The 18,632-nt window shown below is 44.2% G+C and overlaps 1 protein-coding gene across 1 annotated transcript in view; it reads right to left on the reverse strand.

Moving 5' to 3' along the window:
• Positions 1–18,632, reverse strand: part of LOC137877731 (peroxidasin) — a 45,080-nt gene that overhangs the window by 6,987 nt on the left and 19,461 nt on the right. Inside the window, exons 6-19 of the mRNA XM_068717794.1 lie at positions 18,422–18,493; positions 17,266–17,435; positions 14,579–14,696; positions 13,583–13,752; positions 12,387–12,659; positions 11,652–11,927; positions 9,874–9,986; positions 9,420–9,576; positions 8,397–8,505; positions 6,555–6,712; positions 2,327–3,333; positions 1,686–2,182; positions 1,280–1,414; positions 916–1,124 (exon numbers count right to left, since the gene is read on the reverse strand). Coding sequence (XP_068573895.1) covers positions 916–1,124; positions 1,280–1,414; positions 1,686–2,182; positions 2,327–3,333; positions 6,555–6,712; positions 8,397–8,505; positions 9,420–9,576; positions 9,874–9,986; positions 11,652–11,927; positions 12,387–12,659; positions 13,583–13,752; positions 14,579–14,696; positions 17,266–17,435; positions 18,422–18,493 — 3,464 coding nt within the window. The remainder of the gene's footprint in view (positions 1–915; positions 1,125–1,279; positions 1,415–1,685; positions 2,183–2,326; positions 3,334–6,554; positions 6,713–8,396; positions 8,506–9,419; positions 9,577–9,873; positions 9,987–11,651; positions 11,928–12,386; positions 12,660–13,582; positions 13,753–14,578; positions 14,697–17,265; positions 17,436–18,421; positions 18,494–18,632) is intronic.

Below are 18,632 nucleotides of genomic sequence, written 5' to 3' on the forward strand. Positions count from 1 at the left end.
ATCCCAGACGCCGTTTCTCTACAATCAAATCTCCTTTTCATTATGAGGTGCTGAAGCCTGAAATGTGAGGCCAGACTACTTGAGGAAGATGTAATCAAAGAGAAACAAAGGGTGAGGATTTTGTACGGCTTTTTTTGACGAAACAGTTCCAATACTAGACCAGAGTCAGCTGAAACGTCTAGGCAACTTCCTGTGCTGTTACACCATGTGTACTTTCATCATGAAGAAAGGCACAAGCTTTTAAAGATTAGTCACAATGATGACAGATGTGAGAGGTTATGGTTTTCAGAATAAAACCATACTAACACTGGATATGGAAAAATCTTTTTATAGCACCTGTAATTCATATTTGCAGCTAATTTATGTAAATCGATAGTGCCATAAAAGAAGTTTTGAAGTTGAAACTTAATATAGAATCATGAATTTACACTGGCTTTGTTATGGACGCCTCTACAATCTATTGTAAACCAAAACACCATAGCTGAGAACAATATTAGTAAGAGATAGTATGTGTCGTCCTCTACTCGGTAGAACAGCGGTTTGATCCCTGGGTCCTCCAGTCCGCATGACGATGTGTCTTTGGGCGAGATACCGATCCCCAAAATTGCCATCGGTGTGTGTGAGTGTGTGTGAATGATTAGTTTAGATCCAGATGAACAGGTGGCCCCTTGGATGGCAGCCTGTGCCATCAGTGTAGGAATGTGTGTGTGAATGTTGACATGTAGTGTAAAGCCCTTTGAGTGGTGGGACGACTAGAAAGGTGCAATACAAATGCAAGAACATTTACCAATGAATCTTATCTTATTCACGCCAAATTGTTCTGTTGACTGAGTCAAACAGATGATTGTGATCACGTCTGAGGTAGTTGGTTGTGTTGTACCAGACTGCTTCATGCTTCCATGAACCTGCTCTCACCTTCACAGCAGTCCTGCCACATGCGCAGGTCAATCTGAGGGATGTCGTCACAGCTGCCGTAGCCGTGGGGCAGCTCGGCCACCCTGAAGACATCCTGCTGGACGCGTGTGATGTTGTCCCCGTTGTCGCACAGCACCCGCGTCAGAGAGGCCTGCTTCAGCTGTGTCAGCTGGGCAGGAGAGAACACGCCCGGGTTTTCATACCAGAACCTGAACAGAAGACAGGGAAGCAGGACATTTTTACTTCTCTCACTTTCACATGATGAAGAAACACCTGATTCCTAAAGAATACTGTGACAGCAGAGGTTCTATACCCTTAGAGGTAATGTGTTTGTGCGGTGAGATGTGTTGTGACCTTGCTATACCTGTCTCCATCCTGCAGGCGTTTGAACTGGGTTGCCAGCAGACACATGAGGGTGGGCCCCACTCTGCTGCCAGGGACCAGGTCTTCAGCCATCAGCGCAGGGAACAGATCGATGTTCAGAGGAGTGCCATACAGCCTGCCACACAGGAAAGATAGTCAGGGACACTAAACTATGTGAATATATTACAATCCAGAATTATTATGGAGCACAAACTTCTCCAAAGTGAATATCAGTAAAACCAGGATTTGTCTCAAAATGAAGACCCTTATATGCTATCTTTAAACTGTACACAGGCATGAATGACTATAGCCTACAGATAACGTGGTTGCATTTGTTGTATGCTGGTCTAAAGCAAAGTAATGAAAAATTCTAAAAATAAGAATAATCATCTTGAGTGTATAATTACCTCTGCAGTTTCTCTCTGACGCTAGGATTCTTAATTTCGTTCCTCAGGTCATCAAAGGTCTGAGCCGAGGTCAGGTTGCAGAAGACCCTGTAATCATTGTACGGCGGTATACCATGGTCCCTTCCTCTCTGTATATTCATGGCAGCCAGGTCCAGAGCCACAGCGTGGGCCATGGAGAACAGCCTCTCCGTCAGCTCCGTATTCAGCAGCTGTGTGGAAACCCGCATTTTGCCAGCGACGCCAAAGAGCCCGCGAATCAGCGGGTCAATGCCGCCCTCATTCACGATGCGGAACGGGGAGAAGAAGGCCCGGTGCAGGGAGATGTGTCCCTGGGGGATAGGCTGGAAGTCCTCGTCTAACCTGTAGAGTATTGGGTTGATGAGGGTGTGCCCGAAACGGAACGCAGCAGTGGCGAAAGAGCTGAGGATGCCGGTGTTAATATTGGGGTTGTAACCAGTGTATGGCTCCACAAACTTCATGCCTGCCTCACCAAGGATCTAGGAGACGGGAAAGGGAACACAACAGTCTTTGTTCTTTATCATTTCTACTTCACTATCACTGTTAATGAGAAAAAATAAGTTTAATAAAAGACAATTAGAATCATAACAGAGAAATATTAGACTTAAGATGACAGCTGTTACCTTTGGCAGCCAGTGCCTGTAGGTGATGTGCTGCATCTGGGCCCCCACTATCTTCCTGGCCTCGTGGTAGATGGTGTCCCCGTCCCAGTGGGGGTTGAGTCTCAGTAGCTCTGTAGCTATGCGGTTGTGTTCCCTGAACCACACTGTGTGCATGGCGGTCAGACCCAGCTGCTCATTGGCACGGTGATCTCCAGCTAAGAAACATGGAATTGGACTCTCGTTTTCATCCCTCATACACTCAGTGGGAGGTCCAGCAGCAAAGGGCAGGAGAGGCTTCCCTGTCCGCTGGATGATACCTTGCCGGAGCAGACCCCTTTGGCTGGCCAAATCTCGGATTTCCTCAGATTCGTGGCGTGAGTTGCCGTAGACGTTTGAAGCATCGATGTAAGAGGTCAGCTGGTTGATCTGTTCTCTTGGGTACACGCTGTTCATGAGAAGAGAGGTCATCCCGCTGCCGCACACGGGGCTGGACCGGACGAAGAACATGCAACGGGCACCACTCCGCAGCTGCCGTGGGTCATTGGGTGGGAAGTGGATCGGGAAGCATGGCGGGTCATTGGTGCAGACCTGAGTGCACAGCTGGCCGTCGGAGAACCGCGACTGGCTGAGGGCCGCCACTGTCGAGTCCAAGTCGTGGTCCAGGAACTGGCCCCACTGCATCAGCATGTGAGTGTAGCGGTCGTCAGGAGTGATGGTCTCCGTTCCGATCATGGTGGTGGAAACCAACCTCGGCAGAGGTAGCCTGTAGCCATTATGCTGCTGCTCAGTGGCCCCTCTCGGCAGGTTAAAGCCATTGTCGTAGACCGACTTCAGGAGTCGTTCGAAGGCCGTGAGGGAGGCGCCCCACATCGGGTGCTGCAGGTTGTTGCAGGTGCCGTCGTGGCTGCGGTACTTCTGGTGGAAGCAAATGTCGGAGCAGTTGTTAAAGCGACGGTGGGCCGTGCAGCCCGACAGGTTGGCGATCACATCCAGAAAGTGAGGGGACACCAGGTCGTTGTAGCGGAATGCTGCGGGAAAGCAAGCGAAAGCACACATGCAGAGGCTGGATAAGTGTTAAAATGCTTCATATAGGTAAAGAGCAACATCATCCAAGCCTTTAATTAGGATTAACAGTAACCTAGTGTCTATTACATATTATTCACATACATGTATTACATTCTTTTTTTATAGCAGACAGAGAGTAGCAAGCACCTCCTGTCCCGAGGGCACAGGTTGCAGTGTGTCGCTAACCTGCCCTGACTTGCTTTGATATGCGAGAGCTCCTCTGTGAAATTTCCAGTGTGCAGCATATCAAAGTGCATGTGTGTGTGGGTCTGTGGTGTGTTGTAGTGCATGCATCAGAACAAGTGTGAAGTGTGTGCGGCCAACCTCAATGAGGGCAGGGTGAGACTTCCTGTCTGAATGGCAAAACCCGTTACCGGCTTCAACACCCCCCACACCCTTATTCTCTCACTTTACACACCTTGTTGGTGTGTGGTTCTCTGTGTGAATGTGTGTGAATACAGGGAGTGGGCAAACTGTGTGGTGTTGCCCTGTCTGATAAAAAGAGATACAATAAAAACAGCACGTTTGTTTCTGCTGACGAGCAGAAAACTGCCTGTTAGCTTGGTTTGGGGCCAGTGCAACAATGAACACTTGGTTGTTGGCATGAGTAAAGAAAACACTGTCTCTGTCTCTCTTTGTTCATATTACACACAGCTCATTTCTCTTTCCCCGCCTCTCTTTTTTCTCCAACACTAACTTTCACCTAAATGTTTCCCCCTTGACAACCTGAAACTCTTCGTTTACACACTATCAGTCCTCTCTTTTTTCTTTATAAATATGTTCTTGTTCAGCCAAAGTTTTCCTAAGCACTACATCTGAGACGCCCTCCCCCAAAACACAGACTGTGTCACATGACCAATCAATTTGACCTTTGTGCTGTTAAATGTAACCCTCCATTACAATGAGTACTTTCATGCATCATAAAGCCATTTTCCGTGCATATATGAATGCAAACAAAGACAGATGCGTATGCATATAAACATCCGAATCAACCCATGCTCTGCTGGTCTCCCCACTCGCATGCATAATTGAGACAATCTGTACACCAACACACACCATTTTAAACTTTGTCCAGTGCTCGGCACTGATTGTAGGTTCAGTGTTGTGTGGTGTGACATAGGGCTAATAAAACTGTTTACGGGCTGCTCGCCAACTGCTCCACGATTACGTCTCTACGCCTCGGGTCACGCTTAAGAGAAAATGGCATACAGATGGAGGGCCTATCCGCAGCCAAACGTTGCTCACAAAAACATGGTAATCCATAGAGTGGTCGAGAATTGAATTACTGGTTCATGAGACTTTGCTGAGGAGACTAGATGGGAGCTTCTTACTGAATCCACAGTGAGACTTCAGTAGGATGCTGTGTTTTTCACAAGAAAATGTCATTTCAATTCATCCTTTGAATAGCTACACCTGCTCTTCCTCAAGCGTTAAAGGGGAAAATGACATTTGTCAAAAGAAATATTACTAAGACAACAATGGACGTGGACCAGAGCTGTCCTAGTCACAGCCTCAGTAAATCTTACCTGACAAGACCCACGTATATATGAAAACTTCATCTTCATCAATAAAGTGATTTTTCGTGGACAGTGTATGTTACAACCTCTTCCTATGTATTGATGACTTCATGCATGTCTTAAACTGTGGAAATGATTGTCATGTGTTGGTGTTCAGTGCATGTACTAATAAATCTTTATCAACGAAAGTCAACTGAATCACTATTGTTACTAACTGCATCATTAGCTTTTCGCGGTGGTGCTCCTCACTGTTAACCTGAGAGCTCCGTTGTCTGCTCAACCGTGACTCACAGTACTTGCTTTCTCATTAAAAGCATATTAAAGGTTCAATCAGAGACAGTTCAAAAAGTAGACCGTATCTGTGTCAGCAGGTCTATGAACTCCAACGGGAGAGGTGAACTGAAACAGATTCTTTCACTCATTTTTCACCAGAAAGCCACATATCTTCAGAACATTTTAAAAATACAAATGGCATTTTGCATCTGTCTCAGCAACACAGAACGTCAGTCTGAATCACCACTGAAAATCGTAGAATATGAAAGATGATGCATTTACTTACTGACATACATACTGAAGTACATTTCAACTGTAATCCAACCGCTAATCTTAGAAAATAAAGTGCACAAACTACAAAGTCAGTGATTACGCATCTTGGAACTGAACTGAACAAAATTGATTAGAGTCTGCAAAACATTTCCACCTCAGGACAAACTTGAGTCACCAGAAAATAAGATGAAAACCATTTTGTCTTGATGATGTCAGACTTTTCAAAACGCAAACAACTATTAATCATTTCCTCCAAGCAGTAGGTTGTTCCAGTGATTATTCCCCATGCTACGAAGACAGCATAATCAACAGCAACGGTGTGCCAAAGGCTCCACCCTGCAACACCAGTAAGCCAGAGAGCAGACTCCCATGGGCCCTCCAACGTTGTTCACAGCCTGACAGAGAGCAGCGGTACTTGGCTTTCTTTCAGACACAGGACGCCTTTAAGGACATGACACTCACCTTCGTAGTGATGCAATAAAGGAAGCAACTACACAGCTCATTGTTAGTAGTTGTCATTGTTTGGTTTGTGTAGATAAAATAACCTGATTCGTATTATCACCAGCATCAACAATCTAAAGAAAACTCAAATTTGACCATCAAAAAAAAAAAAGTGAAGTAAGACTTCAAAGTCACGTCAAATTGCTAGACAATATTTCAGGTAAAATAAGCACATAATGTTGGCTTTGTGTTGATAGTGAAATGATTTGCTATAATATTTGTTAGATCCACGTAGGCAACTTAATTTTGTCAAAAAAGTTAATCTACAAAGTCTCAATTGACTCTTCATAAGTCCCGCCCCTTTTTGCTCCATGCTCCAATAACAGGTGAGCAAGCTTGGAACCTGGCAGAACCTCGGTCAACTTTCCCTTTTCCTGTTATACTTAGATATGCTACATCTGTTCAAAGGTAACTTTACCATGAAAGTCACATCACATTGTATATAGTCACATCTTAAGTTAGCTCATGTTAGCAAAACGCTAGCTAATGTATAGCTACATCAAAATTAAAATCAAATAGTTACAGCCTTGTTCATACATGTGCAGACACTTGCACAGTAAAGTAACCAAAGGTACAGCCCGTTTTAGTACCAGCACAGAAAATGTGGTCATAAGACTCACCGGTGCCGTTGGTGTCGACCATGAGACCCTGGTTGACGTGGTTCTGGATGAGCAGAAGAGTCTGCTCGAAGATCTCCCCGGCACGCGCCTGCTCCACTGTGTAGGGGTCACGTGGATACCGGAAGAGCGCTAGCAACTCTCCTGGGGTACGAGGCTGACTGGAGGGATGAGGATGTAAGGGAGTAGGGAGAGAACCAAAGAGTGAGTATTGACATCTTAATGGGTTTTAAAAATACTGCTAAATTACATAGCTTTTTATTGGATTGCTGGTACAACAGCAACACCCATATATACATATTCATATATTCTATGATAAAGAGAGAGTATATGTGTAGAATATACTAAATATATATACTGTATACTGTATATATGTGTATTTTAAACCTTATCATAGAATAGTGGAATACATTTTTTCTATTCTAGTTTAGATGAATTCTTTCTGTGGTGAATTACTTTTATCTTGCTCCTACAGTTGACAACACTAACATTGGTGTGAACAGCTGTTGGTAACACTGATCAAAAGTGCGTTTACATGTGTGTTTTTTTCCCTGTGGAAAAACGGCTGCTTAATAGTATTAAATAATTTGGCAAAGCTGGCGTCACAGATGCAATTTGTTCCTATAATGAACAGCTGCTGTCGTCAACAAACAACACTCAAGGTTGTTTGACACTTGCAGCAGCACGGCCAATGTGCTTTACGATCAGAGTAAGAGTGCTACTAGCTTTTCTCCTGATGCGCTCTCACTCTCTAATGTCTCTAATGTCTCTAATGTCATTCTGGTTTTTCCGTTATATCCAAACCATGTTGGAAGACCCAGGTTCCATCAGCCAAGGAGGAGGCTGCCTCTTGTTCTGTGATCCCCATTAAAGGGAGCTGGAAATCCCCTGATCTCAATTTAGGTTACCACAATGAGTTCATGTGTGAGTTTCTCCTCTTCATGTGTGTCTCTGTGTATATGTGTTTGTGCATGCATGTGTGGGCAGAGTGCATTCGTGAGCATGCCAAGAAAAACACAGCTGCTAACCACATCATTCAACAGGATGGAAACACTTATGAGCTATATTGAAACCAGCAACAGTACATCTCCAACAGTGACAGGGTGAATAAAAAACGGATTAACAAAGACCTCAAGACACAATCATTTCCTTTACCATCCCCGAAATGTTTACGTTGATGCACAGAAGAAAAAGAGATTGATAAAGATCGGTTGGCAAGCAGTCACACATATTGACTGCAGCTGTCAGAATAACTGGGTGACTAAATGTCTGTCCCTAAGGAAATGTTTTTGAATGGAACGTCCTGATCTGCATCTTTAAAACTGCAAAGCCTGTACACTGAAACAAGAAAGAGCAGCAATATTAGCAGCCCTTCTGAATGGCCACACTCTCTCCCTGAAGGCTCTGACTCAGACTTAGAACATGCAGGTCATGTGCCAAGATGATGTGAGACAAGCCATTTGTATCCTAACTGAGGGCCAATGAGCACGTAGCTCTGGACTGAAACTATACAGAATTAAATAGTTAAATTAGTCCAAATGTAAAAGGACTAATGACAAACTATAGTTACAGAGTGCTGCTCTCTTTTGTTTGGTTACAAGGGTACATGGAGGAATGCGGGTGTGTGTTATGAAATGTGAATATTAACATGATTCTGATTTGTACTCTAATTTTATTTTACGGATCCTGTATGACATTACATTATGTTGGTCTTAATAAGTGTAGCATTCATTTGAAACTATTTCTTACTGCTAACATATAATGAACAGCATGGCTTTCTGATTCAATCACTTCAAGGACTTGAGTCACTCAGTCACTGAGTGAGTGTTTGTTCTCGTAACCTACCCATCAAAGAGACGTCTCCTTGTTGACTCAATAGCGCTGTCCACATTACGGATGGCCTGCTCTATGGACGTGCTCACAAAGGTGTCGCCCTCTCGGCTGACTGCAGGAACTGTTGTCACACAAAGACAGACAAGACAGAATGATTAGAACCAAGTATTCAAAAAATCAAATACATTTGGACCTAAGATTTTAATGGGGCATATACAAAGTTGCTCAACATAACTATTTATTTTCCAATTTTATGTTTCAGTAATTTTTCTTAAGTTCCATTAAACTCCTCATTTAAAGATTCTCTATATGACATTCAGAGAATAATATAACAGCAAATAGTAATGTCTACCTGAGCAGAGTCACTCTCCCTTTGTGTGTGTTGTTATCAGAGCTTCTCAGTGCTTTGATGGCATAGTGCCAACAAAGCACTGTTGCTGTTGTTTGCACTGTTAGCGCTGTTAGCTGCTTACTGACGGCTCAGCTGGCACCATGCTGAGAGGTTACTATAAGCGACTGAACCTCTTAAGGTGCTGCACTTCAGCTCATAAATTTGCAGTGAATATATTAACTTCACACTCCTTCATCTTCGTGTGCCATTGAACACAGTGAGATTGCAACGTGAGGACTAAGAGAGTCCAAAAACAACTGAGCACATTGATACAGTTTACGGTTCACCAGCAGAGTGCTGGGTCTGACCTGAGAAATCTCAGCAGGAAACACCAACACACGCAGGGAAGAGCTGACCCGTTTCACATCTTATAAATTATTAAATAATAATACTTTCCTCCTTCACTTTCTCTTCTTTTTACCTCTATTACCTCCTCCTTCATGATTTAAGCTATCAAATTATTAGAGCATTTACTTTTAATACATTCATATTACAAAAAAAATAGTTCACCTAAGGTTTCATCAGAAATGTGACCAAATTTGATACAGCATCGATGAGCAACATACTAACTTACTCGCTAATATGGTGCACCACCTGATCCTGCCCCTTAAGCAGAAAGTGAAAATAGACAGCAACACTTTTACCTGTGACAGTAAGCACCATGCTGGCAACCTGGTAGCCGATGGGATTGCGGGCGACACACTCGTAGCGTCCAGCGTCAGCGGTGCCCACGTCCTTCACCTCTAGATACCCCTCAGGGCTGATGTGGAACTTGCCACTCTCTGTCACCTGTACACCATCCTGGGAGAGAAGGGGGCGGAGCAAAGGGTAGCGGTCATGACCTTGGGAGATAGCATGTGGAGGGGTGTATGGGACCTGTTATGTAAATGCACTGAGCCGTTTGTTTTTGGATGGAAACTTGAACAACTTCAACATATTAAACACTGAGTTACTTCATTGTCATTATTTGCATTAGCTAATATAATGACAAATAAAGTAACCACACACCAGTCCCTTTTTTTCTCACTGTTCTCATTCGACCACTAATCCCATGACCTCTTCGCCAATGAGGTGACAACAGGAGCTCTATCATCTAACCTTGTTCCAGGTGAGGACAGGCTGTGGCTGGCCCTGAGCGCTGCAGGGAATCTGGACGTCCTGGCCAGACTCCACCGTCAGGTCCCTTGGAGCATTTGTGAAAACAGGCGTTACTGAATGAGTTAAAACATACACACACATACGCATGTGTTAATGATTATGCTCCGGTGTTCAAAGTACTGTACATGTAACAACTGCATTTTATAGTCCATCATAGCAGACATGAAACCCTGAGATGTATCTTTGTGTTTTGGTGTCCTGCATATGCTCACAACACACACACACTCAGTGTTTGTGTTACACTGCAGTCGCTATTTTTCTTCCCTCTATTACAGAGCTGCAAAATGTTCAACATCTTATAGTCTGTGTGGAGTTCAAAGGGAGATGAAGGCAGACTGTATTTGGAAAAGAAAATAATGCGTTGCTTCATGTGGTAACAAATAGTGGAACATAGTTATGCTGTAATTCATAAGTGGTTTTCAGGTTTTTTTTACCGCTTTCAACATATTGTGTGAGCAGTGTCTCTCATTTTTTGTTTTTAAATGATGAACTTTACCACACAGACGAGATACATACACACATACACTCAGTCATTTTTCAATTACATGATGTGAAAAGAGCTGTTTTCCATTTGTGTACAGAGAGTAGGTCAGCAGTCACTGAACCCCCCCCCCGCACACAAACACAGTGTTGAGTATTGTTCTAGAGTGAGTCATTGTGTTATAGTGCCTAACATTCATGATACAACCCTTCCGCAGCTGAGGTGTTGGGTGGGAGAGGGTGGATATTTGCCCCCCCACACACCATGTTCAAATTCCTTCAAGGTTCCCATGTAACAGGCAGCAGTGAGCCACCTGGCCATGGGAAAATCCCACAAGTTTTAGAAACAGAGTGGGGAGGGAGGCAGTTTCATAGTAGTCTGACACTAATTAACTGCCTTTAAATCAAAGTTGAACTTTCTAAAACACAAGGTTGACTGCAGTGTACAGTACACAGCATGAAAGCTGCAGACAATGTGGAAGTGGAGTGTGCTGTAACCATTTCGGTTACTAGGATGCTCCAAAACAGATAATATTATCAAGAGGGACACTGAAATCTGTCAATCCCTGCTTTCACTTTCTTCTAATGCTTTGTCTATTCCTCTGCACAGTGCTCTTAGAAGAAGGCAGCCATCATACACTGCCAGCATGGTTGTGGGCTTGTACAGCGCTTTAGCAGTGTGGGGCCATTATGCAACGTGTACTTTGTGCCATGTTAACAGCCATTACTACATGGAAAAACATGGTGTCATCACAGGATTACAGACTGCCATGCTTTCCTGTGCTACGTCAAGCCTGTAATTTCAGCTTCTCACACACACACACACACACACACACACACACACACACACACACACACACAAAAGAGAGAAGCAGTGAGACACACTAACTTATCTTTCATAACTTTCAATGTAAATAAGCATTGTTTAATAGAAGATTTGCATGTGAAAATGTAAAATTAGCTGTGAATGGAGAGTACTGCAGTACTAACGCTCTTCACATTTTACCACCTACCACTACCCTCCTCCGCCTCCTACTCAAACATGCAATGTTTGATGAGGGCCTTTCAGCAGCCAAATATTTTACTTTTCTGTCAGAACAGATTGGATTCCACGTTAACCACTGCAGTGGATCTTCACCAGCAGATGAATGGCACCTAACCTAGTGTAGCTATGACCTGAAGGATATTTTTGCTTCAAGTAGACATGGTCACTTTGAAGCTTCACCCTACACCCTCACCTCTTTGCTGGATGCTGAGCTGCACAGCGATGTGCACTGTCCCCACAGGGCTGACCGCCTGGCACTCATACTGGCCCTCGTCGTGGGCCGCCACCCGGGTGATGCGGAGAGTGCCGGAGGCCAGGACCACATGACGGCGGTCTAGGGGTAACGGACTGCCCCCACGTGTCCAGGCAATCACCGGCTGGGGGTAACCACTTGCCTCACAGGGGAAGTCCACCGTGTGACCCTCCAGGATTGACTGGTCCTGTGGAGTGACTGTGAACTGGGGGATTGCTGTGGGCAAAGGTATGACAATGAAATCTGGCTTCATAGGAGCCATTACTTGCCATGACAGGCTCAGGACACATTACGGAGCTGTTAGACCCCTGATTCACAACAACAGCTGATGACATACAGTGGTACGTCCAGGGGATAAGTCAGTTTGACAAAATGTAATCAATATAACAATTCATGATCAGGATAATAGCATGAAAAATCACGGTGTCTAGTGTGAATATATTTTTCCATCTGTGAAACACTTTGTTTTATGAATAAGATGTTTTCGTTTTTAACGGTTTCTAATAAATCCCAAATTGCAGATTGCAGAAAACACAAGATACAAGATACAAATGCAGGAGGATATCACAAGCAATGACAAGTTTCATGTTTCAACCACTGTGCTGAGAATTTTATAATAAATCCAAATGCCCAAGTCTATTCACCTAACAGAGAAAAGTGAATTCTGATTCCTACCTTGTACAATGATATACGCCGTAGCGTGTATGGTATCAACATTATTGGAGGCAAAACAGGTGTACTGTCCCCCATCCGCCTGGTCCACGTTCTGGATATAAAGCCCTCCGGAGGGGGTGATGTTGATGCGGGCGTCGTTGGGAAGGGGTGTGCGATCGCCCTTTGTCCATGAGACCCGGGGCTGTGGTTGGCCTGTGGCGCTACACTCCAGGGTCACACTCTCTCCCACCAGCACCTCAGTGTTCTGGGGCTGGATCACAAAACTTGGTCGTGCTGGAGGAGAAGTATGAGAGGGGGGGGGGGGGGGGTAATTAGGTGAGAGGTGACAACATTTTTCATCTGGGTTTCTGGTCTGCAGGGTCAGTTCATACACAAACATCATCTATTTCTGTCAATAACAGCACTTTGACTACTGCTAAAGCAACCTCCTACGTGTATCACAAAATATGGTGGAGTCTTGTCCATGTTTGGCCAGTGATTACAGTGGAGTCAGAGGAAATATGTACAAAGCTAGAGTCCTAGTGTTTACAATCACACAGAGACAGGAAATGCTCAACATCTGCTCTCAGAAACGGTTCCTTAACAAGGGGTCGTCATTAGGGCCACCCATCACCCCGGTGATGACCCTCGGGTCATCTAGAGACAGCCACGCTAATCTCCCCCAGCGGCAGCTATTGACACTGTGAGTGATTGATGTGTGAGAAACGGAGGACAGAATGAACTTGTGTGTGTGTGTGTGTAAGTATGCGGGATATAAATTTGACATGAAAGCCAGCGGGCTTTGCTCACTGCTCGGTGAGACATCCTAGTTATTTGACCTATTGAACTCTAAGGGTAACATAGGTGCTACTCACAGTGCAGACACCTTGCTATATTCTGATAATAGAAAGAGGTCATATCATGTTTGTCAAGTCTGACCAGCAGAACTCATTCAGGAAGCCTTATCATGTTGTTCAAAATGTCATCAGTCTGTTCCAACTCCAACAAACGTGAATACAAAAGTTAACAAAGCAGAAGATTTAAGTTGGATTGGACAAATTCTGTTGTGAAAGATTTGTTTGTTGGCAGTGTGATGTAAGTGTGATCCAAGGTAATTAGCCTGGACATCGACATAATTGAGATTTCTGCATGACATGTTGCACGATGCAGCTTGAGCAGTTAGTAGGTTGCCTGTGGTGTGCAGAGGTTCCACTTACAGGGGGCTCCAAAGTATCGCAGCGTGACCTGTGAGGTCTTGACCTCGCCGGCCACGTTTTTGGCCATGCACTGGTAGACACCCTGGTCTGTCTCCCTGGTGTCCTGAATCATCAGCGTCCCGTCTTCCAGCAGGTTCAGACGACTGTCATCACGCATGTTCAGAGCATTGCTGTCAGGAGCGCACAGAGATGCACATCACAACCGATTAAACAGAAATCAGTATGTGTATGCAGTCTATTCACATACATACTCACATACTCTCTTTTGAAAATTCCACTAAATCATTATTGGCATAATCCCAACATTTCTACAATAGGAAATGCAATGTCAGAACTTGGCAACTTCTGTTTAATTAATTTCAAATGTCAACAATTTATGGGACTTAAACACATGTATCAAATCAATCTTTCAAATGAAACTAGCTGAATAAAGCTGATTCTGATTCTAAATAGAATTACCGCCTCACGGTTGAATGCCTTCGCCAACCAGTCCAGTATCAGTTATTATCCATGTCTGTCAAAAATGTCAACACTTCATTATTTTATCCTATTTGACATTTGAGCAAAAATGTCTTAATTACATTACAGTCATTTAGCAGAGGCTTTTATCCAAAGTGACTTACAATTCAGTATCTATCTATATACTGTAGGGAGCAATTTTTGGGGTTAAGTGTCTTGCTCAAGGACATATTGACATGAGACTAGTGGAGCAGGAGCCGGGGATTGAACCTGTGACCCTCTGATTGAAAGACAGCCCTGCTCTCCTCTTAGCCACGGTCATCCCACTAATGAATTAATTAACATATCAATCTTTGGTTTGTGACCAAGAATGTGTTTGCTGAGGTCACAGAGACCTTTTGACCACAGAATTCTAGTCAGTTCCTCCTCAAGGCATTCCTGAGGTATCGCATTCACGAGAACAACCAAAAAACATCAAAACAGTCAGAGAAGGGAGTCTTTGGTTACGTAACATGGTCATAACATTAAGTTCCTTACTTGTTCCTGAGCCAGATGATCTGTGGTTTCGGGTTGCCTTCAGCCCGACAGGTGAAGTACACAGTGTTCCCCGATGTCACATCGACATCCTGGGGCTCTGAGGTGATCCTAGGTACCTCTGCAAGAGAAGGACAGATGGGAAGGTAATTGTGGACAGGTTTAAATTCATCGTCCATTCATTTGTATGTGCCTGTACTGTATGGTGAGCCAACCAGCCTGTCTGTTGAACGAAGACTCTAGTGAATCTGTCAAGAATTTCCAAGTCTGAAGCCAGTCATCATGTACGCTGATCTTCAGAAGCAGTTTAGACAAACAGGAGGCTATCTTCTGGCTATACTGCCACCGCATCCAAAGATTACTGCCATTGTCAGTTCCTCGGCCTGAGTTCTAGAATAGTCTACCTCAACTACCTCAACTAACCACTGTGTGTGCAGGCGTTGCCCGAAGGGGCTATTAGAAGTTCTCTTAAGTTAAGATCAGGGTGTGCCACTGCAATACAAATCGCTCCTGAAGAAATCATGGAAACAGTCTCTAGTGTTAGACACAAACCTTGACGATTGAGTGCCTTTTATCTTCGTTGGCCACATAATGTTCTTCCACAAGACCTTACAAGCATGTCAGTACTAACACACAGACGCTGAGGCGAGGAATATGCCCCAATAGAAAGAAATCTGCTAAACAGAGAACAGTCCATGGGATGGGGGTAAATCTGTGTACACCTGCAGGTAAACCAAACCCAAACTCATAAAAAGCTTCTGAAATATCAACCCATCTCTTCTCTTACCACCACATTATTCCACATTAACACTGGGGATTGTAATTGCAGTTTAAATCCGGTTTGCGGTAACCCGACCTCCATCGTGGTCCAATGAGGAGTCAAGCCAGGCTCATCAGATACCACTTGTGCAGAGAGGGGGCACTTCATCTGAAGAAAGGCGGCTGTTTTGACAGCTGTTCCACCCGCAGTGCATCGTTCCACCTCAATCACAGGGGGAACTTCATCTGTCTTGCTATGCGGACGGATGAAGTGGAGGGGGTAAGTTTGAGCAAGAATGGGCAAGTTGGTGCCATCAAATTAGCTGCTGAGAATTAAATGTGGTTGGGTTACAGTCAGCTGCCAACTGGCCCGCCTGCCTGGCCCAGACGAAAGCATTCAGTGGGAGCTGGAGGAAACACAGAGCTTAGCCGGTTGGATTTACTGCAGGAGCTAACCGCCTGTTATGGACACCAAGTCAAAATGTGCCAGACAGACTTTCTTTTCTACTTGCAGTTAAGCAGCATCAGTGCACTTAAACCTGTACTTAATCATACTTCCTTTTGACTTGTAAAGCTTGCAAGTGATACTCCAGCAAAAGTTTACCTTTAAAACATATAATCAATTTATTCATCCTAACGGTACATGTTATCCTGCATTGCGGTGGTTTGTTGTTTTTGTTTTTGTCATGTTGTTTGTTTTTCCATACCTCTTTTCAGTACATTTTCCAAAAAATATAAAACATATTGGCATCACAAGAACAGCTAAGCATCCCACCCAACATGGAACAATACAGCCTTCAAAGCTGCAGGGCATCTTGTGTCTCACGAATCATTGAGAGTGAAGAGATGTTATCATTTGATGAGCTCAGAGAATACATATTCAACAATAAAAACTTTCAGACTATAATTAGAGACACACAAACAGGTCTTTAAACTCAGACAAAGGTCGTCTCAGGTCTGTATAGGTTGATGATTTACGTACCACCCAATGAGAATAGGACTTAGAGGTTTCATTCCCCTCTGCAGACCTACACAGAGCTTAAGTCCCTCCTGCAGACTTAACAAATGGATCCAAGCTGATCTAAGCTCTGCTGGCATGGTTGTGGTCAAGCAGGTACCAATACATACATATGATCACCAATACAGATAATTACCCTCATGGTATGTGTTGTTAGTGTTGTATAGTGTTTAGTTCTGTAACTACACCCTGTATAGATGACAAAACGGACTAAAAACAATGACATGAGAAGGCTGTGGACGCGCCATCACACCATCACACCCATGCATATGTGCATACATATCATACACTGCCAGATCCCAACACTAAGCAGTTGCTGGTGGACAGATACTGGAGAGACCAGAGGCCAAAGGGGGTCCTGACTGACTTCTACCAAGACTAGAGACACATGTTGTGGTGTATGAAGAGTGAAACAGCTGGGTGCCTGCAGATCTCAGACACAAAGAGAGGATACACCTGTGTCTGTGTCTGTGTGAGACAGGGTGACTATGAATACCTGCTATTTGTTATTTGCTGGCAGGAGGGCTGTAGGTTTTGTATGTGGACTGAGTTGTGGTTTAAGTTAGGAGAGCATGTATAGGAATAGAAACATGGAAACCACATGCGTGCTGTTGGGCAACCACGTGTGTGCAGTTTGGCTTTAGGTATGCTTGCCCAGATGTTTGTTTCTCTCAGTTTCAAAAAGGAGGCTTTTAATAACCAGTCAGAGTGCTTAGGTTGTACAGCTGGGCCTGAGGCGGAGAGGTGCCAATGCAATGGAACAGCTGAAACAAGTTCTTAATTATATTTGACATTATACCTAGAAGTGATCGATTTATGAAGACCCTGCTATTGTCAGACCCCCCCCAGCAAACATTCCGTGATATTCTGGAATTGTCATGCTCAGTGGGAAGTCTGGTTATGTTCTCCATACCACAGTTGAGCTCCTCTGCGGTGAGCGTTGCCACCGATCTGCCCTGTAGGCGGCTGGGGTAGTCGCAGGTGGCAGCAGCTTGAGCATTGCCCGACTCAGCGTACTGCTTCAGCAAGTCAGCCAGCCACAGCAGCTCACAGTCACAGTTTAACGCATTGGAATCCAGTCGCCTGAACACACAGACACGCAGACATGCAAACACACAGCAGGTGAGAAATGGGCATGTAGTCCATCAATAAAGCATATATATGACTTGTAGCTGTGGAGTTGTGCATGTAGCGGTGCTGTGTAAACCCTCTCTGGCAGTTAATGAACTCAAACTGGTCTGGCATAGCCAGGTCCAGCTCAGTCCAAACATGGGGCTCAGCAGGGCCATATTGGAAGACTCTCTGCTGCTGCCGTGGGAAACTATCTCTCTGCTTGGCCTCCCCCTCTGGTAACTGATCCAGCTTTCAGTTCTACCACAATGTGACCCTTATTCAAGTGTGTTATGAACAAATTAGATTTTTAGTCACACTTATCCTTTCAGGGTCTGAGTGATAATATATATATATATATATATATATATATATATATATATATATATATATCCTCCAACACTACTGCCATGAGTCAACTGCAGCTTATCTTAGTCTTTTTAAGCACTGGCCTGAGATCTAACACATTCTTAAAAGGTCATCGGTGCAAACACAAGAAGGTGAAAAACAATGAGGTCAAACTGCTGATTGTTCTTCACTGCCTGTTGGCTGGAGGAGGTTGGGGTTTAAAGCTGTGTTAGATAGTTGGCCTCGTGTTGTAAGACCCTGAATTCTCATATGTCAGGGGAAATTAAGCATCTTGTGTGCAAGATGGATATTAAAATTTTCATTTTCTTTGCTTTTGTCATCACATCCTGCCCTGCACAGTCCCTTCCAATCTCCAGTGAAGCTAACTCTAACAGAGAATACTAAAACTATGGGAAGGACTGCGCTGTGAGCCTTGAGATAGAAAGCACCTTGCAGCCAAGGAAGCATGAGAACCGTGTAGTGTGGTTATATGGCATGGAACTGACAACAGGCCCCAGTTGATACTGGCTGTCATGGGAGTGAGACACAGGAATTGATAGAGACATTCTAACACAGCTGTTCAGGGGTTTGTTGGGGAAATTTCCACTTACAGTCGCTTCATGGCCTGAAGATGAGAGAAGGTTCCCGGGACGAGCTGGGAGATTCTGTTGTTGTGCAAAAACCTGAGTGAGAGAGAGAAAAACTGTAAGATGATTTATCAACGTTCATAATATAGCTGGCCAGGAACTAAGAATCGTTTTGTTTTGATTAGCTTAGAATGAGCCCTTCATATCAAAGGCAGCGTGTCCATGTTTCTACAGT

This window comes from Cebidichthys violaceus, unplaced genomic scaffold (assembly GCF_023349555.1).
Source record: "Cebidichthys violaceus isolate CVI_PGR_0920_01 unplaced genomic scaffold, fCebVio1.0.p SCAF_22, whole genome shotgun sequence".
NCBI classification, from domain to species: Eukaryota; Metazoa; Chordata; class Actinopteri; order Perciformes; family Stichaeidae; genus Cebidichthys; species Cebidichthys violaceus.